The following is a 24,694-nucleotide window of genomic DNA, read 5'->3' on the forward strand; positions in this document are numbered from 1 at the left end:
AAGGTTTCTTCCATTGTTTGTTGTCATATCTGCAAAGCATTTTTATTTTTTTCCTCAACAGTTTATGTTTTTGATTATTTGATATGTTCTTTCTTTATTTGAGGTCTGGAGCTGAGGGAAGTGCTGTCCTTGGATGGTGGCTATGCAGCATCTCATCAAACTTTGCAGCCCTAAAATAAATCTGAACTTTAATCTTGAAAACAGAATCTATCCACAGTGGTTTCGTTACTGAAGAGCCAGCAGGAGAGACGTATATTTACGATGATGTGGAGAACCTTGGGTTTATCTGTACCTTGTGTGCAATCAGAATAGGGAAGATAACTGGGATGAAATGGATGTGTTTTCATCCTGGGCAGATACACGTTCGTGTGAATTTTGCTCCCATTTTAGTCAAGAGTTGTGTTTGTGGGTTTTGTTTTGTTTTGCTTTATGCAAAGCCATTGCTGTTATTTTCAAAGCTTAATTAAAGCTTGTTATTAACAGGACTCATTCTGCTGCTGCGGGAAGATCCCCCAGCGCCACAGGCTGGAAAACCTTCCTGGGGCAGACACTTCCCCGTTTGGGACGGTGCCAGGGAGAAAAGTGCACTCTAGGAATTCAGCATTACTCTTACACCACAATGTGCTAATTTATTCAGCCATTTAAAATGTCCTGTGGTTGGAGGAGCCTCTTCCTTTAGCACAGTTCTCTACAGCACTGCACACTTGTTGCAGTGAGCAAGGTCACTTTGGAGCTCCTTGACAAATTGTTGTCCTGATGGGGGGTCACCAGTGCTGGTTTTCTGAAGGGGTAGAAGGTTTGATGCAGCGTATTCACAGTGTTGGATGGTAAATCTCTATAGAAATCACAGCAGGATTGCAAGTGTTGTCACTTTGTCCCTTTTGACATACTGGAGAATGGTCTCTGCTTTCCTCATCCACATTATAAAACCTTCCCCGAAAGCTTAAGGCAAGAAAATACAGGGGGAGATTACAAATAAATAAATAAATAAAAGAAAAGAAAGAAAACCTTCCAAAAAATCTGGAATTTGTAAGTAAAGTGGTGTGTCTCAATATTATCTGTTAAGGTGGCTTTCAAAGCATTGCTTTTGAGTTTCCTATAGATGGAGTTTGTTTCCATCGGTGGCTGCTAAAGGAGGATGGTGGAAATCCTTGCCTAGGTGCCCCAGCCCTCACGCTCCTTTTCAAAGAAGTTTGGAGGTTCTTGAAAGGTGTTTTTTGTGAAGGAGATGAAATTAACTTTAATTTCTAGTTCAGGTATTAAAGGCAACAACCAGATGATTCCATCATTAATGGAATTGTAAAGTTAAAAGTTTGTCAGAATAAATGTTGAATTCCAGTAATGTCTACAAATTTCTTCAATGAAAACAGTATCCTATGGGAATTTTTTAGGAGCAGGTAGTTCCTAAAGAAGAGTTAAGATTCACATTAGTTTTTTTGAAAATAATTGTAAAATTTCAGATTATGAAACAAATTAGTTATAATTGCAATTAAAGAACCTTGTTTTCTGCTATTTTTGTCCTTCTGAGGGTCTTTCAAATTTTTCCTAGTGTCAGTTACAGCTCAGTATGGTGCATAAGTACTTAATGATACACCAAGCAAGCTAAAATTGCTATACTGAATATTTTCCTTTGTGCAGTGGTGTCTGGTTTTAGCTACGAGATAGACCTTAGTATGGGAGCTGGGGGGAAAAAAAAAAAGAAATGGAAACTTGTACAATTAGGGCAAAGTTAAAACAATATGGAAGTAAGATGAATCTCTGGAGATTTGCTAGGAAATGAAAGTTAAAGTCATGTGGTTTCTTCTGCTCTGAGATGCTTCACGTTGATTTATATTGCTACCAGCGAGGCTGTCAAGTGCAAACTTTTAAAGCAGGGGAAGATTTCCTGAGAGGTCAATGTGTTCCTGTTATTGTGCAATGGAAGCAAAGTGCTATCAGAAGAGTTCAAATAAAACCAGAGGGAGGACTTTTCCGTGGTTATCTCCCGTCCTACATTTTTTGAGTTATAGAAGGGCCTGGCAACTGCTGGTGCTGCTGGCAGGTAGCTGTTTGGGAATCAGCACCTTCCTCAGAAGGGATGCTCTTATATGGGGGCAATCTCTGGTAGGAGACAGCAGCTGGCCCCCAAAGCCAGTTGAGCAAAATTAGAAAGAGGCAACTTGGAAATGTCTTCTGAGAAGGAGGAACGGATCCTGGTTTGTGTGGGCAGGCGCTGCAGAGGACTGGAAGGGGTAGGATAACTCCCTGGGACAGATGGGTGCGCAGGGGGAAGGGAAGGGAAGGAAGAGCTTGGGGGAGATGCTACAGAGGAAGGTCTCTGCTTCAGCTGAGGGAATATGGGCTGGTGGTCACTAATTGCTCCCACATGATGGAGAACATCGCGGCCCCGTTTGTCTCGCAGATTGTCTAGCGCTGTCCTTTTCTTATGCAAAGAGGCTTCTGTACTCAGGCACTGCAAGTTTCAAATTAGATGTCTGCAGGAAGAGTGGCTCTGCGATTCAGGAAATACAGGCATGCGTGCCCAGAACGAACAACCAAGCCGTCTGCTGCCTGCAGCTCCAGCTGGTGTCCTGAAGCCCTCTTTGGACATTTAGTCTGCGAGCATTTCACAGGCAAACAGAAAATCTTTTGGGATTCACTTTTTGGTGCCTGGGGATGTGCTTCCATGATTCATTCAGTGTCTGCACTGCAGATAAACACATTCAGGCTTCGGCATGGAAAAATAGCCAGTTTTCTCCTGGCATTTTTTCAAAAGCTGCATATTGAAGCTCTGTTCCCAGGGACTGTTTCGTGTTCCCTTCTGCCATCTGAACACCGCCGCATCCTCTCTGCGCCCGCCGCAGTGATGTGGGATGCCCAGAGGCAATGGGCTATAATCAGTGTGGGCAAGGAGGAAAATGATTTTTTTTTTTATTGTCTTCTGCGGCCGTCAGCCTGCAGTCCCGTTGTCAGGCTTCTCGTAGTGGAACATAGGCTAAGGGAAAACGGAAGGGATAGTTTTGTTATGTATGTTGTCTGTGCATCTGTGAAATCCCAAAACAACCTCATTGCTTCTTACTTCACACTGGTGTATTCCCCAGCCCTGGTGTTCTGACGCTTTTATGGAATTTTCTCTACAACCCGTGATGCCTGTACCTCCAGTCACTAGTCACGAGTGAATACAAGCAGTATTCAGCAGTGGATGGTGGGGTTTGTGTTTTCAGTATCTCTAGACCACCCAGTTTCCTGAGATCTTGCACTAAACCTCCCTCAAATCCTGTCTGGTCTCCTTTTGGCATAGGGAATGCTTGTGTATAGTAGTGGTTTCCTTTGTTTGTGTTTTGGTGGCGATTATTATTATTCCTGAATTAGGGCTACTGAGATAAATATTTAGTTCTTAATACTTTATTTTGTACATAATCAGGTACGTCTGAAACAGCACCTTAAACTTCAGTGTTACTTTCTTTTTACTGTTTTTTGTAGAAAAAGGCAGACTTTTTCAATACTTGGCAAAGTCACAGGGCAGAGGATAGAGCTGGCTGGGTAATGGGAAAAATATTCAAATCTTTTTTGAAAAAATGCCAGTGTCTATAATGCATTTTCAGTGAATGAGTCAACTGGTTCTATTAAAGGAAAAATATACTGTTAATTCAGCCTAATTTAATTTATTCTGTCACCAACTGCTGGGCTGTAAACAGTCTTGAATCTTCTCATTCGTTGCTTGTTTTCTGCTGATTATTGAACAGGGTGCTTAGTTATCATTTTCCAATAGTGGATATTCGGATAATCCAGGAGTAGTTTCCATAGATTTCATGGAGCTACATTGGTTTAAGAATAAGGAAGATCAGGCTTAATGTGTTCAGGATAGAGTTAGGTGCAAGCCAGTCCGAAGGAGGCAGAATTTGATTTTATTTAGGAGATGGGTCATTCCTTCATTTGCATGGACTTGAGCGAATTTGCATTTATCCTCCTATGTGTGTTCAGACTCAACCTCTAGATTTGCCTTTAATTAAATGTAAGATAATGTGCTCCAAACTAGATTCTGCTTTGGCTCAAGAGAAAAGAATATCAATCTGATTCTCATTGACTTTATGGTGATAATGTGATATTTATTGACTTTACAGCTCTTCCAAGAGTAAAAAGCATGTATAAACTCTGTAGTGAAGTTCAGTTGCTGAGGTTAGGCACTGCTCAGCCTCACTAGCAGGCTGGTTCTTGCACTGAAAGAAGAAGCGTGACCCACTCTCCATGCAGCAGTTAAAGCTAAACACCTTTGTGTCACTTTGGAAAATAAGGAATTGTTCTTTTGAGTATCTGCTTACAAAAACCTTTCTCAAACTTCAGAGTACTTCTCTACCTCCCCTCTTTTCCTCTCCACCCCTTATTTAACGTACACGTAACTGTCTGCTAATGGAGGTGCTGTACTGAAGCCTGTATTTGTGTGCATACAGTGTGGGGCAGCAGAAAAGAGAGAAGGTGGCATACACGTGTGTAAATGTGTATGTTTAAGTAGGGGTGCAGGGAAGGATGGGATCTTGAATATGCAGGAGGGTCATACAAGATCTTAGATGAATATAGATGAGGATTCAGTGAGCAGAGGCAAGCAGCAGCTAGTGGCAAGTGTCCACCAGTGTGTGCACATCCAAGAAAACCAGTCTGTAAAATGGCTGGAAGTGGGGAGAGACATCCAGGGCCGTGCACTGAGGTCACCTCGAGACCTCACTCCGGTACCGCATGAGGTCTTTTGCTTTCCTGAGAGACTCATTTTTTCCCTTTGAGACCTGCTCTGTTCCTTCCCTGCCTCCCCCAGCAGGAGCTGCTGGCCAGGGAGGTCACAGCACCCTCGCTGCTGGAGGATTTTTGGGGCACATCACGTTCAGACCTCTCAGGTTTAGCCAAGCCTGACTTGGAGCAGCACAAGGGGACTAGCTGACCTGTCAAAGGCCCTTCCAACCCCGTTCTGTCATCACACAAGTATGGAGGAGGACAAAACCTACGGAAGAAAAATGTGCAGCTGACTTTTTAGCTGACGGGTCTCAGGGGAGTGCTGACTTTGTGGTGTGGTGAGCGGGAGGGCGCCGGGGCTGATAGGAGCCCCCCTGACACAGGCCAGGGGCTGCAGCCAGGCCACCACAGCAAGCGGCGCACTGTGGAGAAGTGCTGAAGGGGAAGGATGGGGGTCCTTAGAGCAGCGAGTCCTGTCAAGGCTAGGGGAGTCACGGATTTTTGAGAAAGGAGAAGATCAAAGGGATAAGAACCTGGCGAGGGCCTGCGAGAACCGAGCAGGATCTCTGAGGAAATTTGGAAACAGGCTAGAGGCAAAAAATACGTAGTAAAAATTCTCTCTCTGACAGAGATGGGGGAAAGGAAAGGCAGAGAGAGGGGAGGAGAAACATTTGTTATGTAAAGTAAGACAAGGTCATCCATTTCAGTGGCTTTCTTTTAGCTAGAATGTGTGGGATCGTGTGTGTGGAGGCAAGCAAAGAGCAGCCAGGCGGGAGGGGAAACAACCTTGGGGTTGGGTGAGGTGGTCCGGGTGAGATTTGTGTTCAGGAAGGGCAGAATGGCAAGGAGAGAGGGCAATGGGGTCTACTGACTCTACCAGTTGCAGATAAAAGCGGTAGGAAGTGAAGGGTTGTGGATAATCCAACAAACTTTGGAGTCGACACATTGGACAAAACCCAAGTGAGGATGAGTAAGGCACAGGCAGAAGGGGGAAGAAGGCCGAGAGCAGATCAGTCATCCCTGCTGAAAGACTGGAAGTCACAGAGAGGGTGAGGGACAGGGTGCGATGATAAGGCTGATGTTGAAATAAACCATGTGACCGGGCTTAGTGTTAAAACGGGGTTTTCTGACACCGTCGTCATTGCAGTGAAGTCAAATACCCAAAGCACGTCGGGTTCTTACCATGACATGGACACTTCCATAGCCCTCATTTCTACACTATCAGACCTCCTTGCTATCTTTAAGGTTATTAACTTTGCAGCAGTATGGGTGGCAAGAAATTGCTGTCCCCTAGATAGTGAACTGAGGCAGAAGGCAGAGGAGTATCTTGCCTGCAGTCCCACTGCAAATGGAAGTGAGAATTGAAGCCAGGTTTCTCAAGTCCTCCACTAGTAGCTTAAACGCTGGCTCATCCTCCCTCTGAACTCCTGCCTTGAGCAGGAGCCACTTTAAGTCATACTTTCCACGGAGAAATACAGCTTTTGGCATATTGTAATGGTTTGTTTAGTGATGAGAAAAAAAAAAAAAAAAAGTTACTTTTGAAGTTTTTATTACTGGGACAAAATTACGCCATAACCATATACCTGCTGGTCAATGCAGAATTAAGTCGCCGAAGAGGCTAACAGAGGATAGCAAAAGTGGCCTTTCTTTGATCTGCTGTTTCTGTTTTTTTCAGATAAACCGTGAAAGCTGGTGCTCGCTGGAGCCATGTCCCGACTCTTCGCTGCTGGAGCGCAAGCGGACACGGGAGTCTCCAGGTAAGCTGTGTGTACTTGGCCAGCACACAGGCAGGAGAGCAGCCCTGTGGCTCTCCTTGCTTGCTTTCCTCACCTTTTCTGCCTTTTTTTTTTTTTTTTTTGTCATCCTAGCCTCAGCGGGGAAAAATACGTAAACTAAAGAAAATGTGTAATGAATCTGTCGTGAGTCATTGTTAGCACATGGCTGCAGCACTTGACTTGTAGTGAGCTGGGTGGTGTGTCACCCTCTGAAGTAATTGTGCACTTGAAGGATTTCAGTGTTTCGGTCTTTTAACAAGCTTGAAAGAAAGGTGTGATAGAGAAAACTATTTTGTTTTCTAGACAAAATGGTAATACAATAAAAGGGGAAAAAAAAGTCAAATATGAATTCTCTTAATCCTTCTCTAGATCCAAATCAGTGGCTCAATTTTTGTTTTGTTTTGTTTCTTTTTTTTTTTTTTCTTTTTTCTTTTTTTTTTTTTTCTTTCCTAAAAGTTCCCATGATTTCCAGGCTTCAGGAAACAGAAAGGCTGTTCAGAGCCATCGTTCCCACACCCTACCCACCAGCCCTGCGTGCTGGCGGGTGCTCTCTGTCTCTTCCACAGGGACAGAAAATCTTGTCTGGCAAGTTTCAAAGAGGGGTTCGTGTCCAAGATAAGAAAAAAAAAAAAAGCATTTCCTTTCATTGAATTATGCATGTTCAAAACAAATACAGTAATTCATCTGGGCTCTGTATGGAGACTTTGCTTGGACTTTTCATGGAGTAGGCACTTCTTGCTTTGTTGTCATTACAAGCAGGGATCTCACCTGGATCACCTTCAGTTTATCTGAGGAGATAGAAAAATAAGGATATAATCACTGTTGAAGTGATTCAAATCCAATCTTTTCAGAATATAGGCTAAGAAGTGATGTTGTAGGTGACTAATCTGAGGGGTTTATTCTAGGTAGAAGTTCTAGCTCTCTTCAAAGTGAAATAAACACTTCTGTTTTCTTAACAAAAAAAAGAGAAGCAAAAACTTCCTGTGAAGTATAGGTTCTAGTAGCCACTATCAGTGAATAGCTGTTTCACAAGTGTTTTACAACAGAACCTGCGATATCATCATGCTGCTTCTTTACTAATTGCTTCCCTGCATCCCTTGCATCTAGATACGGTATTTTAAAGCTTTAAGCTTATCACGCTCCATTTGGCTGCAAAATTACATGAGCTCATTTGACTTGTGGAAACTGTAATCATCCATTCACATGGATCAATATTAGTTATATACTTATTAATTATCTAATACAATATTATACTGCAGAAATGTAATATTTATTATATAATCAGCGATACATAAATATTAATTAATAATTACAGTAATACGTGTCTGTAACACAGTGAGGCGGGTTTTTAACATGCTGAGGAAATGTGCTCTCTTGCCTGCAGCAGCAGGGAAATCTCAGCTCTGCAAGTCCTGGCATTCTAGAAATAATGGAGTTATGCTCACGTGTCCCACTGTAGTGCTGTGCCCTGAGTGAGCTCTCATGCTGTGAAAGTAGAGAGGGGAAGGAAAAACCTGACAGCATGTGATAAAACCAACAGCTCTCCTAATGTGGCTAATGTAAAAGGACACAACTTGATAAGGAATTAGGTCTTTTTCACCTGCAGAAATTGCTTGTAAGGATAGAGTCTTCAAATCTTGCAACTTCAGGAACTTCAGGAACTGTAGCTTCACATTTTCTGCTCCTACTTTTGAAGCTAAAAGCCTTGAAGAGTGTGGTAGCTACGTAGCTATCTATCAGCATGCAATTAGGGGACTCGCCCCATTCTTGGAGAACATGAGGCTTTGGAAAAGAATTGTTTGGAAAGTTTCTTCCTAGGGCTATTTACTGTGCAACTTTTTTTCTTCTGTATCACGTGCAGAGGTGTGTTACCATCATTTTATTTTGGTGTGAATCTCCACAGAGAGAAGCAGATGAGCATGGTTGCTCTGTAAGTGATGTGTGTGCAGCAAGCAGGTGGTGCACGTGTGATGGAGCCGTTCCTTGGGTGCCAGTGTTATGACAGTGCTGTCACTGGGGCTTGGCAGGTCACGGGTGGGAGCGACTGAGGGATGGAGCTCAGCATTGTGCAATGTGTACATGGTTCAAAACAAACAGAACAAACCCAACAAGCTGAGAAAATAAAAATAAAGAAACAGATCCCCCCCCCAAACAACCAAAAATATCCTCTGAAAGGTGAGGGAAGAGTCAAGGCTTGGAGATCAGTGTCTCAGCACAGATGAAGTGAGGTGTGGAGGGTTCCCCCTCTCTCTCTGCTCCTCCTCGTCCTCTCCCTGCTGTCTCCTGTCCTCTGCCCTCTTCCACCCCGTGCTGTCCCTCTGTGGCTCCCGCAGAGCCTCTCGCTGCCACTTGTTATTTATCTGCTGGGTGAGGTCTCGGTTCGTTGGCGCAGCTGGACCATCCCCGCTCATTTTCCACTGGAACGTGGCTCGAGCCCCTTTGTTTTTCAGTCTGGGCTTGGACAAGCTCTGCCGGCTGCCAGCTGGCCAGCCAGCCGCATCCTGGCCCGCTCCCTTACAGCCGCTCTGTCTCTTCTTTGCTTTTCCCTTTTTTTTCTTTTTTTTTTTTTTTTTCCCCTCCTTCTTCTCTCCCCTCGATTATGGAAAAGCAGTTCAGATTTTCCAGGTTTACTGAGTGGGGAAAAGGACGGGGGAACATTCACGCCTCCTCCAACAAGTGCTTTTCCAGTTCTCCCCGACGTGGAAACTCCTCGCTGGGGTGATGGGGTTTCCAGCCGACTTCACCGTCCCTGTGCCCTTGGAGGCAGCACCTCCACGCTGCCTCCATCCCTCCGACTACCCTGGGTCCAAAAAGTCACCTCCCAGCAGCATCGGGTGGTCCCACGGGGACCAGGAGGCTCATGCGGTGCTGTCCCATGGAGAAGCCATGTCCAGTCCCGCAGGCAAACACTGAGCTTACAAACACTGAGCCTGTTTCCCCTAAGCTGAAATCCGCTGTTTATCTAGGGATGAATTTTAATCACAGTTAAAGTGAGCTGGAGCTTCTGCGAGAGACCAGGGCTAGCTTAACATTATTCCTCCGACCACGTACTCGCTCCCATCGGCTGGGGTGTTTTATAGCTGCTATCAGGCACAGTTCTGGATTCAGGCCAGGTAAGGGTAGGGAAGGAAAAAACGTGGCTTTGAGCTACCCTACCCAACCCTGTGTTGATGTGTAAGCCTGCCATAGCCAAGGATGGAGTTTATCGACTGTAATTTAAGAGCCAACCAAAATTTTATTGCCCTTGTTCCTCTCCAGGGAGCTAAACATGTTTTGGAGTTATCTTGTTTAGTTACAGCAGGTTGAAAAATAACACCTTTCTTTTTAAAATACACCAATAATCAGCAAGTAATTTTAGCTGGGTGAAAAGAATGCATAGTTATTGCCAAAATTGTCATTAATACCTTTCCCTGAAGGCTAAAAAAAATGAAATGATATACAGACGTTATTGATGCAGACACATGTCTGTTAAAGCTTTTGGAAAGAACGGCCTTTCTTGATGGCTGTGGTTATTTCTGTGCTGCTAATCACCCTGCTACAAACAGCTGGAAGCATTTTATACAGAAGGAAGGGATTCAATATGCTTAGATTTAAATGTTGGGAGCTATGAAAGCTTGTGAAATTTTAAATAGTGCTTGATTTTTAGGCCTTAAAGTAAAACTTGTCATAGAAGTCATACAATTGCTTTTTCAGTGAGAAGTGTAGAGGTAACCAAGTAACTGGATTGATGTGCATTTTAAAAGTACCTTGGCATTAAAAGTTAGAGGGAATTAATTGTTTTTAATTGAGGAAGAAAGTTAATATTGTTGACTTATATTTATACATTTACTGAATATGAATCTAATTTTGCAATTGCTGCAATCAATAGGAAGGAAATAATCCTGTTATGCTCAGTGTGGGGGTACCTGATATATAGCATATTTATCGGCACCTGAAACTAAAAGCACAGGTGGCTATGTAATGTAGAATTGCTGTTTGCGTGTCGTACTTTGATGAAGCATACCAAGCTTTTAAAAATTTATAAATTCTTTATAAATTTACCATCTGATTTTTAGGAAGCAAACTCAATTTATAAAGCTGCTTTCTGTTTTAAATCTTTGAATTTACTGAGTGTATGCAGGTTGGATATTTTGATGCTGCAGAACACATCCGACTGTAACTCTTTCTGCTTTGCTTCCCTAGAATGTGAGAACTTCTTGGAGGATGGGCTGAGCAGCGTCTGTGCCTCATCACAGGGTGTCCTTAAAAGAGAATCCGGGAGCGAGTCTGACCTCTTCCCCTTGCCTGGTGATGGGATGGAAGACCTTGTCTTTGGAAAGGTAGGAAAGTCTGATTGGGATATGGTTCAAAACGTTCTGAGACCTGATTCTGTAAAGCCATACTGTAAGCTCTTAATTGTCTTGGTTTCGCTGGTGACTTAGAAACCTGGAAGTGATTATCCTGGAACGGAATGGATGGGAAGGATCTGCTCCCCTCTTCAGCTGCAACAACATGAGGGATGTATTTACTTGCAGCTCAATTCCAAAAACTGTGCAGCCCCCTTATGTTGAAAAGATGAAAGCAATTGTGACTATCCAAAAGTAAATCAGACGTTAGGGAAACGGTTGAAAAAGTGGATTTTCTTCATTAATGACTGCACAGACTGTATGAAAGCCATCTTTAACTAATGTAACAAAGAGCTTTTCTCCAGCAGACTTGACCTCTGCACTGACACCTTCAGAATCATATACAGTAATTCGCAGAAGAACCAGTGTTCTTCTGTAAATTCAATGTGACTCCCTTAATAGGAAGGAAACACTCATTCTAAATACTTAAGGCCAATTCCAGGGAATAGTTTTGTTGCCAGGGTAACATACCTTTAATGCCTTTTTGCGTGCAAGCAGAAGGAAAATGTTTTCAAGTTTGCTTAAAATCAACAACAGAAGTCATTACTAACCTTAGTCATCTCTGTGCCCTTTGTGTTGCTCATGGATGAGAAGAGGAGGGAGGAGTGGGCGAAACCAGAGGTACGGATCAGCCTCCTGAGCAGAGGATACCTCACTTCAACATTGCCTGTTGGTCTTCTGCCATCTACAAAAGAGCAGCCCAAACATATTTGGAGGGCAATTGGGTTTTACTTTTTAGAAACCTTGCTTGTAGTGGATAGTTTAATGCACCCAGGAAATGCTGCAGAATGAAGGAGGACATGAACTTCCTTAGAGCATCCACCACATTGGTTTCAGCTCCGTGGAAACTTCTGCTTGGGTTCTGTATAGCTTTAACTAAATCAGACTTACCTGTTTGAGCAGTCACTGTTCCTGCTCTGAAAAACTAAATTTTCAGAGTAGGTTTCACGCTTTGCTTGCAGAGAAATATATATAATGAAAAAAAATTCTGTGTGGATAAATCAAATCAGATGATGTTGAGTATTTTCCAGCAGGACGGGAAACACCACAGCCTGGGCTAAGTGATCTCATGTGCTATGAATGAACAGTAAAGTCATCCTTAATGCATGTGGTAGGGCATAGAGCTCACCAGCCTCACCCTTTCCCATCTTACTCTCAAAGAGCTGGGGGACCCTGGATTCTGAGAATATAAGGCTGTTTGGCAGAGCAGAAGACTGTCTTCAATTCGCTTGTGGAGAATGAATTACAACAGCAGACTTTGTCATTCGAGTCTGATTTAATGGTTGTATGGGGATGCGTGGGAGAATAGTGCTGTGAGAACACAGTACTTTTTATAACGTATAGAGTTTTAGCTTTTTCCCTTTCTTTTATGTGGAAAGTTCACCTCTCCAAATACGCAAAGCAAAAATTAAAAGTTAAAACGAATAGGTAGTGCTACGTAGTGGGAGTGCCACGGGGCAAAAGAGGAGGTACTGGGGAGGTGGATCTTCAATTGCCAATGAAGAAAAGGCAGTGTGAGGAAATTTTCTTTGCAGAAAGGGAAACCTTTTCTTAATTTGGCAGCCCTTGCATTGTTCTCATCATTTGGTGGATTGCAGGCTTTGTCTAGAAGTGGTAAAGTTCAAAAGGTTTAAAAGTTTGGTTTAGGAAGTCATTCAAAGCTAATCACAACCCTACTCACTTTTTATTTTTTTTTATTTTTTTTTTCTGTCTCTGCTTTGCTGGCTAACTCAATTCCCTGTGTCCCTTCTTTTCTACAGTTACCGTTATTTATATAAGGACCAGGGACACTCGTTTAAAGTACAGAGCTTGGTCCTTAATTCAGCCTAGCCCTTTATCTAGGCTATTGAGCACATCTGGTGGAAATGGAAGTTACAAATATTTTTGATAACCATTAAAATAAGCGCTGGATTTAATCTTTCTTCTGCAAAGTGCTATAAGATACATTTGTCAGTTGTAGTCAATTCGTTATAACCCTAATAAGTACTACAATTTTCATATTTAATTGGGAAGAGAGAATCTGTTTATGAACAAAAAGCGGATCTCAAGCCTTTCAGTATCATGACTGCTAGTGGTATTGCTGGTCCTGTTCTTGTTTCCCCTTTGTATGGAGCAAGAGTTGAACTTTCATCTATTAGAGTTTTGTTGTTGTTTTACAAGCTGCTCCTTCTCTCTTAGCTGTTTAATACATTAAGAGAAATTGAGGAGGAATAAGCTACTGTGTAGCCAGGCTCTTTGGGATGCTTCCATAAAAATAACGTGAAGTTCATGGACTTTAAGCCCTGGTTCTGTTCCAGGGCTGTGAAGAACTGAGATCTGTGAAGTCGTGAAATCTGCAGGTGCCTTAGAGTGTCTCTGATGTTACGTGGGGGCTTTCATAGCCTCCTACTTGCTGTCTCCTTTTTTCGCTCTGAATGATGCATGCTGAGCTGCATAACATCAGCTCCCGGGTTCAGATACCTTTTGCATTAAAACCTGGCTCGTTTTTTCAGACTTGAGAGGCTGTCACTGAAATCCAGAAACCACTTCCAACGTGAGGTTTAAGGCTCCAGCAGAATAATTTCTTTTATTTATTTTTTTTCTGCGTCAGTGCTTCATTCCCATGTCCTCGTCATCCTCCTCTTCCTTCTCTGTCTCTACCCAGCCGTCTGGGCAGACTTTGCAACACCCTTCTCGGATGATTAATGCTGCATAAGGTCATTTCTCACAATCATCTGGCAACGTCCTGGGGCGTAGCCCATACGCTTTGCTCATCTTAACTTTTAACCTGCCACTGAAATTCAATGTTACTAGGAAGTTTCTAAATGTGCCCCTTGGGAAATGATTCAGATGCAAGGCCCTTGGGAAGTCAGGGACCTGTAGCTCATTGTCAAAGAAAAGGGTTGCAACTTAATGTTTAGGTTCTGCCTTTGTTTTGGTTTGATCAAGGAAATACACAAATCCATAAATCTTCCGTATTTATTTTCTTGGAGTTACTGTTTGTCTCTCAGAAACAAAAACCAAATCCTCAGAAATTAAAATTTGGACAGAGGCGCTTTCAGCGGGGGAAAGCTATTCCACTCCAAATCGTAAACACAGTGATAAATAATTTATAGGATGTCACTACAGAGGTTAACTTTGGGCATCCTGGAGCCAACAGCAGATCTGAATGAAAGATGATTCTGCTAGGTTATGTATCAAGCCAACTGAAAAAGTTGTCTCCCTTAATGTAATGGTATGCCAAATAAAGTTCAGGATGCCAAGGTCTTTTTTTTATTCTCCTTTATATACCACAACACCATTAATGTCTTTGTCACATGGAAGATCAGGGGACAGAGTAAGTTCATCTCTCAGCTTTTTGCTTGTTGTCATCAAGAAAATAATTGAAAGCACATTTCAATTTCTCTTATCAAGACCTCTTGCAGATTAATGGATTTAGTTGAGGAAGTTATCCTCCCCCCCCCCCTACCATCTTAGTGATTTCTCTTATCCCTATTCAGGAAGAATTTATTGTCTTTCTCAAAATCTCTCTTTTTACTTTTTCCTGTTTATTTATTTATTTATTTATTACTAGTTCTCACCAAGTACTGTTTTCTGAAAGAAGAGAAAGTGCCCATTCGCATGTCTGCAAGGACACGAGTATTGTGGTCATAATTACAGGTTGAATTCATTGAGGTGCAATGCAGCAAGCCTAACCTGAAGAAAATTAATATTTCTTTTAACATTTTGTTATTCCTGTAGGAAAAGAACAAATTAGAGAGCCGTTTCCATTCTGCAAACAGGGTATTTTCTTACTCAAATAGGATTAAACAGCAACGTATATTTACTGGCACTTGGCCAGCTCACTAATTTTTTGCAGGGGTGGCTATGATATAGATGTTTCTTAGATGTGTCAGCCACCCTTGGCATTTTGCAGAGTCCTGGTCCTTCATATTAACTATTTTCATTTGTTTAAAACAAAACAAAAACAAAGAAAAAGAAACAAACAAAAAACCCCACAGATCATTTAAGTGAAGGAAGAACAATGTTTACAGCAATACACATGGGCCACAAGTTCAAGGAAACTGTTTATTGTGTTCTCTGGTCCGTCGGATGCTCTGGGTAAGACTTGAAGTGGACTAAATATATTGCACATTTTCAAATCTCTCTCTGAACTGCAATTTACAATAGAAACCCTAAATCTCCCCCCCTAGAGAAGCACTTTTTGTTCTGCCTTTCAAACTGGAGCAGTATTTCTTGTCGGGGAAATAAAAACTCCTTTTTTTAACTCTGGAGCTAATGCTCCCCTGTATGATTTGGTGTTCTGCGCTATTGTCACTAGATTAGGATCCAAACTTAATGCTCCCGAACTGTCCCATCCTTCCACTGCACAGCTGGCGTGTGGTCATCTCTCCTCCAGCTGTGCTGTCCTGATGTCTAACACTATTTTCCTGCGTCTCAGGAAAGCAAAGCAGACTGCTTCCTCTGAAGGAGTGTTATCCACATAATGACTACTTAATTTGTCTGGATTTAAGCAATTCAGTAAGCTCTCATCCTGACTCACACAAATATCAGATTATCTTGAATAATGCCAAACATAATCAAAAACTTTACAGGGCATGAATTTCAGTTCTCCCTGGCTTTAACCTCTACTTTCTATTTTAAATACGTGTCAAATCCAATACCTTAAAGTTACGGTAAAATATTTCTACAATTTGCATAAATTTGTGGTTAATATTTGACATTCCTTGCCACGAAAGGAATGCCTTTGGGTATATTTTTACTGTGCTGTTTAATATTGGGTGTTAAAAGCGGCTATTGTGCTGTGCATGTTGTCTTTTTCTTTTCCTTTTTGATGAATGAGAGAGGGGAAATAGTGTGGCAGCATTTATTGAAACCACCTTAGGAAGTCTACCTGTTAAACTGGAAGAATAAAAAGGTAGCCAAAACTGAAACGGGGCTTCCCGTTACACTGTGAAATGCTTGATTGGAATACTTTAGCAACACTTGGGTGTCTTTTTATTTGATTTAACGGGAAGCTTTTGCCCTATAACATACACCCATAAAAGCTCAGAGTGTCTGGAGCCCTTCACTCTGCTGGGCTCAACGGGAACGGGAGGCGAGGATGCTGCTCATCCTCTCCCGCGTGGGTTGCGGTGTCCATCGCCCTTCCGAGAACAGGATTTGTGTTCTGCTGTCCTCTGCCAAAGGCGAGCTGACAGACTGCAGCTCCTTGAATGCTCAGCTTCTGCTGAGAACCAGCGAGCGTGCTATTTGAGGACAATTAGCTGCTGTGGCTTTGGTGAATAGCCTATTATATATGATCCGACAGATCGTTCTGCCTATTATTATTTTAAATGATACAGCGCAGGGCTCTGCAGGAGAATAAATTGAAACTTCCCACATCAGTCCCTCGGGGCAGACACCATTTCGGACTGAAGGTGATGTCAGATACATGCTTGTGTTTTTTATCCTAGCCACGGGGAACACAGAATAATCATAGGCTCTTTCTAGGCTGTATTGTCAGCACGTGGCCTTTTGCCAAAGAGAACCAGTTTGGGTTCCACTGACGGCTTTTGGAACAAACTAAACCAAAAATTGCAGTATGAACCAAGACCTATAATGCTGTGGGCTGATGCTGTGGAACAGTATTTTTCAATTACAGTTGGATTTGAAAAAAAACTCTTCAAACCCTGGCATTAACTTTTTGCTTAATGGAAAGTAGCAGGGGATGGGGATTTAAGCCTTTACTTTTGTCTGGTTTCTGCTACTGAATAATTGTTCCTTTTGCACTGCACGGTGCAGCAGAGCAGTGTGTTGCCTTTGTGTTCTCGTGGCTGAAAACTGCAAACCTGTCCTGGGTCACCAGGGAGAAGCTGGCCTTGGTCAGCAGGAGTCCCCATGACCCGTTTCCCCCTTAATCACTCTCTGTCATTAACACCTGGTAAATCTTTGGCAGCTTTCTGCCCCTGACTGATAACAGGTTCAGCCAGAAACGGCAAGGGCAGGATTCTCTGTGCAGCATGAGGAGTGATAACACGGAGATAAAGGCACGCAGAGGAGCCGAGCCCAGGGTTATGGCAGCTGGGGTCTCATGGGATGTGTTTCAACCTCTTTTGAAACCAGAGCAAAAACTCTCATTCTTGTCACTGCTGATTTCGCCTCATGCTCTCCACTACGAAATCTCTCGGCTCATGTGAAATATAGATGTTCTTTATATTTATTAAAAACAATGCTTATTTGAAATGTTAACTGTACTCCCTTAGCTTCACCTTCATTTTAATTTGTGTTTCCCTCCGCAGCAGCCTGAGGAGGAGCAGTCTGCTTGTGATGTCACCAGCTCCAGTTCTTCCGCAGATGACACCATGTCCTTGGAAAGGAACTCGTCCCTGGGCAGCGACACGTCCCTTCCCTTCCCGCCTGCAGTGAGCTTCATGCAGCCCAAGGACAGGCGCAGCCTGGATGGGAGCTGCACGAGCGTGGTAGCCCCAGAGGGAGGAGAGGGTGAGCCCGCTGGTTTGGGAGAGAAGGACGAGGAACTGGACAGCATCACTGATGTGCCCACTCCTTCCTCCGTCCTGAGAAACTCCATGCGGCCGCTGTCACCTTTCCGTCGCCACAGCTGGGGGCCGGGGAAGAATGCCACCAATGAAGCAGAAATCAATCAGAGGAGGTGAGTGGAGAGCTCATCTGCTTTGCTTTGTACCCGCTCGCACAGAGTTATCGGAGCTTTGGACTCAGTGTGATAAAACGAAAAACCTGAGGATGTCACTCTTAAATACTCTTCTTTTTTTCACTTACAGGAGTGAAAACATTCTCCTAACTTACATATTTTCAATTAACTTTCAGGATGAAAGTATTTAATACCAAAAGTACACTGTAGCTTTCCAGAGGACAGAAGGAATAACTCAAAGCTAATTAGAGCGAATGGAAATACCTTGGGACAGGTCTTCCATCTGAACTGTCAGCACCTCTTTCTGTAGGAAGGGCTTTGTTAAAGGATTTACTGGAGTGTTAAATCTCATTGACTGCAAAATAAACACAGCCATTATTGCTTTGGCTGTGTATTAAGAGAGAGAACAGGTCCCAGGGTTTAAAAAGAGGTGTAGAGGCTCCTCATTTGGTGTAATGGGAAGGTGGGTAGTCTCTGCTGGACTGTTGATAATTTTTTTAAGGAACTGGTTCTACCTGAGTCTCTTGTGGACAGTAAGTCCCATCTAACACATCACCATGTCCCCGGGAAGATTCTCCCTCTTCTCTTTTGTTTTTTCAGAAGAGGGGCAGCTATAGCAGGCCATGTGCCTGTAGGAATAAAAGGTGCTCAGCCCTCCATCTCAGTGGGGAAAAATGAAGATGATGCAGGCCAGTAACAGAACTGGTGTGATGTTCACAACTGTGCCCAGTGCAGACGGGCACTGTTTGGGCTGCAGAACACTTGGGGTCAAACCCTGCCCTCTCTGAAACATGTGTAGGTTTGGCCAATGTTTTTCATGCATTTTAATGCTCGCAGGGCAAACGCAGGCAATGGTTATGGCAGGGTCAGGGGGCCGTCTCCTGCCACAGACCCCTTGAAGACCTGCAGAGGCTGCGAGGCACAGCAGTGTTGCTCCCTGTCTGCCTGCCCCAGCTGAGTGCTGCTGTCAACATGGGCAGCAGGCTTTTAAGATAAATGGAGCCATTATATTTATGATGCCATTAAGTTAAAACTGGCCACTGAAAACAGGTTCCTAGAAGGTTGTTACTGGCCCACTAGGATAATGCAGTGAGAGGCAGCAGTCCTCCAGTGGAAACTTGTGCATCCTTTACACATTGGGATCTGTGTGGATTACTAAAGGAATATCGTAGACCCTTCAGATTTTAATATCAATGTTGAAAAACATTCAGGACCCCATAAGTAACATAGGGTGAAAGATTTTGTATTGTAATTGTTATTCTGTTAACTGCTGCTGCCTTTTTTTGGCTTCATTTGTGGTCTCCAGGTAATATTTCAATAAATTAGGCAATACCTATCTTTTAAAGCTACAAAAGACTCAACGTCAGGTATACGTGCAGGTTTATGACAGCATGAGTCCATAAGCTCATAAACTCACTTAGAAAGATTTATTTTTAAGTGTAGGACCTGTTATGTAAGGTTTTCTGAGGGTAATAAACTGCATAGCTGGCAATTACTGCTAACGCTTAACAGATGGGGTTAAATTCTTCTGCATCAGAGTTCAGAGGCAGTTTCTGATATGGGAAAATACATTCGTTGTAAATGCAAGACGATTTCAGTAAAGGAACAGTAATTATTCTCATATGGTCTTAGATGCAGCTGCCGCTACGTAAGGCTAGCTGCCACATAGGTCAATTAGAAAAGAAAAGCTGGGAGGGTCTTTGCTGCTGATTTGATTCCAGTTTGTTTTTGTGTTCCTGTTACGAAGGAATTTGGATTATTTGTTTTTGTTTTTTTTTTCTTTTCTTTTATCTTTGTTCTTTTCATACGTGGCTGTTGTGATGTTGAGATTCTCGTTGCTTAGCAAGCAATGAGAAATACCAAGGAAATGGAGCCCAAACAAGCGGTTTTCGTACAAGTCAGTTAAACCTGGGGCATGTGCTTATTTATTTCACATGCAGTAGATGCTTTTCCATTTAAAGGGGAAAAGCCCTTATAGTAATTTGACTTTTGCAACCCTTTGAAAGGAAAATATGTGGAGCACAAGCTTTTACTAAGAGTAGGACCTGTGCTTCCCCCCATCACCCCATGTCTGTGCTCCCACACCTCCTTTGCCTCCCGTGGCACTTCATTGCCCCATCAGCGAGCAGGTTGCTCTCACTAAATGAGCAGGAAATGAGCCAGAAAAGAAGGAATTGCCACCAGACCCAACCCAGGGAGCGGAGTTGGGCTCCACATGGCAACAGGGCCACTTGCCTTCACAAGCAACTGTGGAGGCAGCCAAGCTGCAGAAGATGCCTCCAGCCCCAGCCAGGGTCTTGCAGCCTGGTCCATCCCCCAGTCCCACCAGAAACCATCCCGTCCTGACTACACAGGGAGCAGAGCTGGGCTTGAACAGAGCTGCTAGGGCAGGACCCAAGGAGCCTACCAAAAAAAATCCATCTTCTGTAGGATTTGGTCTTTTCCAGTGTTGTGTTTTTGGTTTGTAAGAGGGATGAGCATAGCAAAATGTTCACAGAAAATATTAAAAAAATATATAATCATCTTAAGGAAAATGTGAGAACATGCTTAGTTCCCCTCTGCTCCTCCTCTCTCCTCAAACACACTTAATGGATAATCCTCGTGTCGACATTTTGCTTTTAAAAATACAAAGAAAACTAACAAGGCTTCCACAAAAGCATGTTCATCCTTCAGTAATTCCTAACATTCACGGCGGATTTGAAATGCCTGTCTTTCAACAATAATGCAGTGTTTTTCACGTTCGTGTCTGAGGGAAGAAATGCCTGCATTTTTCACTGATGGATTAAGCACTGCAAAACTTGAGCCATTGTTAATCACGGTTGTTAACAGCTTCTGTCAAGTATTTGTCCTTATCTAAACTTAAAACTGACCTGGCTTGGGCAGCAGCTAGGTTGCAACATGGTCAGTACCTGTTAAACCTTTCTGTAAAGGGAAAAACATTATTTGTGAGAGAGAGGAGGAAAAAGAGAGGCTCATTGCTTCCTTCAGTACTTTGTTTTGTGTGTTCTTTGTACTTCCATTCTCTCTGTTGTTTGTCTGTTGGATATTACTCCTTCAGCTGCCATTTGTTCATTTTGTTCCATCCGAGTGTCTGACCACTGTCCATGATTCATTTTCAGTTCAATGCGAGTTCTGGGGGATGGTATAAAGAAGCCTCCCATTCATAGGAGAAGGTATAAAGCCAGCTAATGTGACTAACCGTTTGGTGTTTGAGTGTCTACTAACCCCATACCATCATCCTAGTAAACCTGGGACTAGTCCCTACCTCTCAGAGCATTCCTGGTAGAGTTGTACCCCCTGCTTGGCTGCCTTCCCTCTCCAGCCTGACCCAGGGCAATTTTTCTGACCTGCAGAGCATAATCTCAAGCTGTTTTCTCTAGAATGATGTATTAATAACCTGAAGACATCTCAGAACTCATATTTTAAGTCTTTGGCATGAGTAAGATTTGGACTGTATTAAAATAACTGTTTACCTGGAAGCGTGTGCCTGACTTGTACCTAAAGCACATCCGAGACTTGTGCCAGGGCGTGCAGGAGGGGCACCTGGAGAGGGGATGCACCGAAGCGATCTCAGAGGTACAGAACGCTCTGTACATCTGCAGCTTCTTAACTTAAATGGCTTTCATTTTGCTCTTTTGCTGTTTTTTAAAACCATCTCCTTAACATATAGAAAGTGTTTTTTTCGTTACTTCCACGCATTTCCTGGTGTGTAGCACGCTTTCAGTTCCTCGCCCATCACGCAGGTCTGTATTTTCACTCACGTAACCTTTCGGCTGTCTCCTAACACAGAAAATAGAACACTGAATTTTTGACTCAGCAACCCTGCAGACTGGCCACATCTATACGTTTGTAGGTTACCAAAAAAAAGAGAGAAGTTTAACCTCTCCCCTTCCGGGGTTCAACCTCTTCTGGTCTCACCCTAGCCTGCAGCTTCTCCTCCTGCAGCAGGTTAACTGAGGATTTCTCTTCCCTTGAAATGGCTGCGGTTGGTTACCTGAAGTGCGTGTTAGCTGTGTGCGTAAACAACCTACTCTATTTCCACAGATGGAAAAAATGTTTCTAGGGCCTTACCATGCATCAGCATAAATGAAGCCACATGAGCAGGGCTGTACAGTTCAGGAGAGGGCTCTTAAAGGAAAGGCACAAGAAAGAACATGCTTTTTTACTTCTAAGAAGCCACTTTATTTGCATTGCTCTGCTCTGGAGATAGAAGCACAGCGCTCATCTTCTCAGCTCATGCAAATGATCATCTTTTTAGCATTTGGCTGTTAATGCTACCACAGCTCCTACACAGGAGACCTTGAGTCATAATGTCCTGAAACGGTGAACTTGTACGTAAAGTCACAAAAACGTCTCAAAGAGGCAACCTAAAATACCTGGTCAGTTTTGAGAATGTTGTGATATCCCATTCTCTTATTATTTTCTGGCCTCCCAACCATTTTGATATTATCTACCACCAGTTGCAGAGCAGGAGCCTGAAACTAATTCCATCAGTTTGTGCTCTCACACGAGGCTGTTGTACATAACAGCTCTCCCTCCTCCCCATGTCTTTTTCTGTAAAGGGTTTTTGCATGCTATACAGTGATCTTGTTCTTGTTTTTATGGTGTTGCCAACAGATTGTGGGTGGCTCACCAGGAGCATTATAATTCTGGAAGAGGCTGCTTTCCATAGCCCTTGCCAAAAGGCCTTTATCCTTCCCTGAGATCTTCCACCACTTCCTGGCCTCCTTCTGCATGTATGCACAGCTCCTCTCCCTCCTCTCCTCTGCCTCCCTTTCCTGCAGTTTTAGCACTCGGTGTTGTCGCTGTAACGTGTTACAACAGTCAGAAATAGGGCATCTTTTAAAGTGCTGTATCAGGTGTAAATGGTATATAGTTTATTTAATGAGAAGAATTCTCTATTCTTTGATTCTGAAGTGACCACACAAAATTGCTGACTTCTGCACACAAGTCAGTGCCAGGAGGCGACAGCTCCAAGGGCCCAGCAGTGTCATGGCCATAAGCAGATGGCTGGGGGGAGCAAGAAAAGAGAGAGCATGGTTGATACCTTCCTTGGGGTATCGTGGTGTAGTTGATCATGAAAAAGTCCTTGACATATTGGCATGTGATGGGAAGGTCTTCACAGAGAATAGTTTAGGTACCGAGCTGAGAGCTACCAGTGAAGAGCACCTGGAGCACCTGGGTGCAAAACCATAGGTACTTCAGAGACATCCTCACCCAATTAACATCCTTAATAAAGCAGATAGTAATTATCTGCACTCCAACACTGAATACCAGCCACCAAATCCTTCCTGGATGTTTTCAAGATTGTGCTGTGTGTGGAACCAATCCAAGGACTTGGCAAGTGACAGACGTAGTCAGTGGCTTTAAACCTTCCTTTATGCCATCTGAGGTTTCTGGCGTTCACAAATCCTGGCCCAGGGATGCTTAGACTTGTGCTGCTCATTTTGTAGGCTCCTAGCCTGGAGCAAAGCATGCTCTGGCCTCGTCCTTTCCATGCGTGGATCAGATGCCAGGGGCTGGGAGCAGGACTGGTGCAGCACTGCGTTGGCAGATCTGTGCTGATGCAAAATTTCCTTCTGATGGGTACATTTCCTGGACAGCTTTTCCAGTATTTAGGGGTCTTTTGTATGCCGTAGCTGACAAGAAGATTGATTTCTTTGTGTCTGCAAAACCTGCAATTGACCCATGAGATTGCAGAGAAAAAATAACAAAAGCAGTATTTAAAATGACAACCAAAATATTTGCATTCTGTATTTGCATTGCTTATGTCTTTCCTGATGTAACTTGGGATTCTTTTGGGGTATGGGAGCTGAAAGGTTTTCTAGTCAAAGCACTGCTTGAAGGACCCTGATTTGAATTAATCCCAAGTTAATAGCAAGACAAGCTGTTTTTTTTCTCCTCAGCCTCTTTCGCTGATTTGCTGTGCAGCTTTTCAGAATGTAACTCTCCATCCTTACTTTTCCCAAGTGTAGCCTGAAGTTATTAATTCTTGTATGGAGGGCATTACGTGATTAAATATTTGTAAGGGGTTCTTTTCCTGGTTTTGGAATGAGAGGTACCAGAAAAATACTAATCATGACTAACACAATGGCCGTGTGATTACTTATGCAAAATTGGCTTTGCTGTGTTTCAGCCCTGCGTTCCCCCAAAACATCTCTCCCCACAAGGAGCAGTTTCTCTGGTCCATTGTATACTCACGGGTGGGATGGGTTTGAGGGAAGTACAGGCTGTCCTGCTACCCGTTTGGTGTGTTCTGGCAGCCAGAAATATGTTTATTAGCTACTGCATTATTTCTGAGTTATTTGTGTGTGTGTGTGTTTGGTTTTGTTTTAAGATATTGAAGAGTGAGAGTCTTTTAACATTCCCCTGTTCCGTAACAATCCAATAATCACCGCCCTTTTCCTTTCTTTGCCTCTTTTGATGTTCCCAGTTTGAGCTGGTGTCCCTCTGGTGTACAGTTCACTGCCATGGTTCCTGACTTTAATTGTAGAAGGTATGGTATAAATAAATGTGCAGCAGCAGCAACGGAGCACCGCAAAAACTGTGTTGTCAGCTTTTCATGCAAAATCTTTTCCTCTGCTGTTCTGGCTAAAGTGTGCACGTGTCTGTTTGCTTCATCTGCTATTTTGGCAATTAGTCATGGTAATGGGTCTTCTAAACTGGGATGCAGGTGAAGGTGGTGGCTGCTTTTCGTTGGCTTTGAGTGTTCAGGAAGCCACGCTGTTGGTTTGAGCTGCTCTGCTCCGTGGTGATTTTAAGATGCGTTTTTGTGCAGCAGTGATCGTAACACTAATCGTGACAGCCAAAAAATCGAAATGAGAGTTACTGTGATTCAGCGCCGCTTTGTTCTGGGCAGATCTTGTAAAGGATTTAAGTTCATACAGACTTGCTCTTTGCAAATCGAAAGCTCCAGTTTCTTCTTCAAAGAGGCTGGTCATGTAAAATGTTAAAAAAACAATCCGATAACCACAGATGAAAATTTCCAAGGCACTCAATGTTTGCTCCTTCTGTAGAAAGTCCCAACGTTGAGATTAATGCTTCCAGGTCAGATCTTCACCTGATTCTGTGATTTAATGCAATTGGAAGCCAGTCTCCCGGAGTTCATAGCTTCTGTTTTCCCCTGGCAGCTCTTGCTGGTAGTGGGTAAAGCTCTTAAAACTCTTTCTGAAGACTAGACAATGAGAAAGAAGTTAATC

General features: G+C 43.2%; 1 protein-coding gene across 11 annotated transcripts in view; it reads left to right on the top strand.

The window, feature by feature from the left end:
* Nucleotides 1-24,694, top strand: part of AKAP13 (A-kinase anchoring protein 13) — a 217,359-nt gene that overhangs the window by 144,879 nt on the left and 47,786 nt on the right. For 8 of the 11 annotated variants that reach the window (XM_084532068.1, XM_084532064.1, XM_084532070.1 and 5 more), the window contains 5 exons: nucleotides 6,380-6,461; nucleotides 10,662-10,798; nucleotides 17,125-17,495; nucleotides 20,615-20,668; nucleotides 23,929-23,991. In XM_084532068.1, coding sequence (XP_084388194.1) covers nucleotides 6,380-6,461; nucleotides 10,662-10,798; nucleotides 17,125-17,495; nucleotides 20,615-20,668; nucleotides 23,929-23,991 — 707 coding nt within the window. The remainder of the gene's footprint in view (nucleotides 1-6,379; nucleotides 6,462-10,661; nucleotides 10,799-17,124; nucleotides 17,496-20,614; nucleotides 20,669-23,928; nucleotides 23,992-24,694) is intronic. The other 3 variants (XM_084532069.1, XM_084532072.1, XM_084532065.1) reach the window with 3 other exon arrangements.

The sequence above is a fragment of the Aythya ferina genome (genome assembly GCF_964211825.1).
Source record: "Aythya ferina genome assembly, chromosome: 11".
NCBI lineage: Eukaryota > Metazoa > Chordata > Aves > Anseriformes > Anatidae > Aythya > Aythya ferina.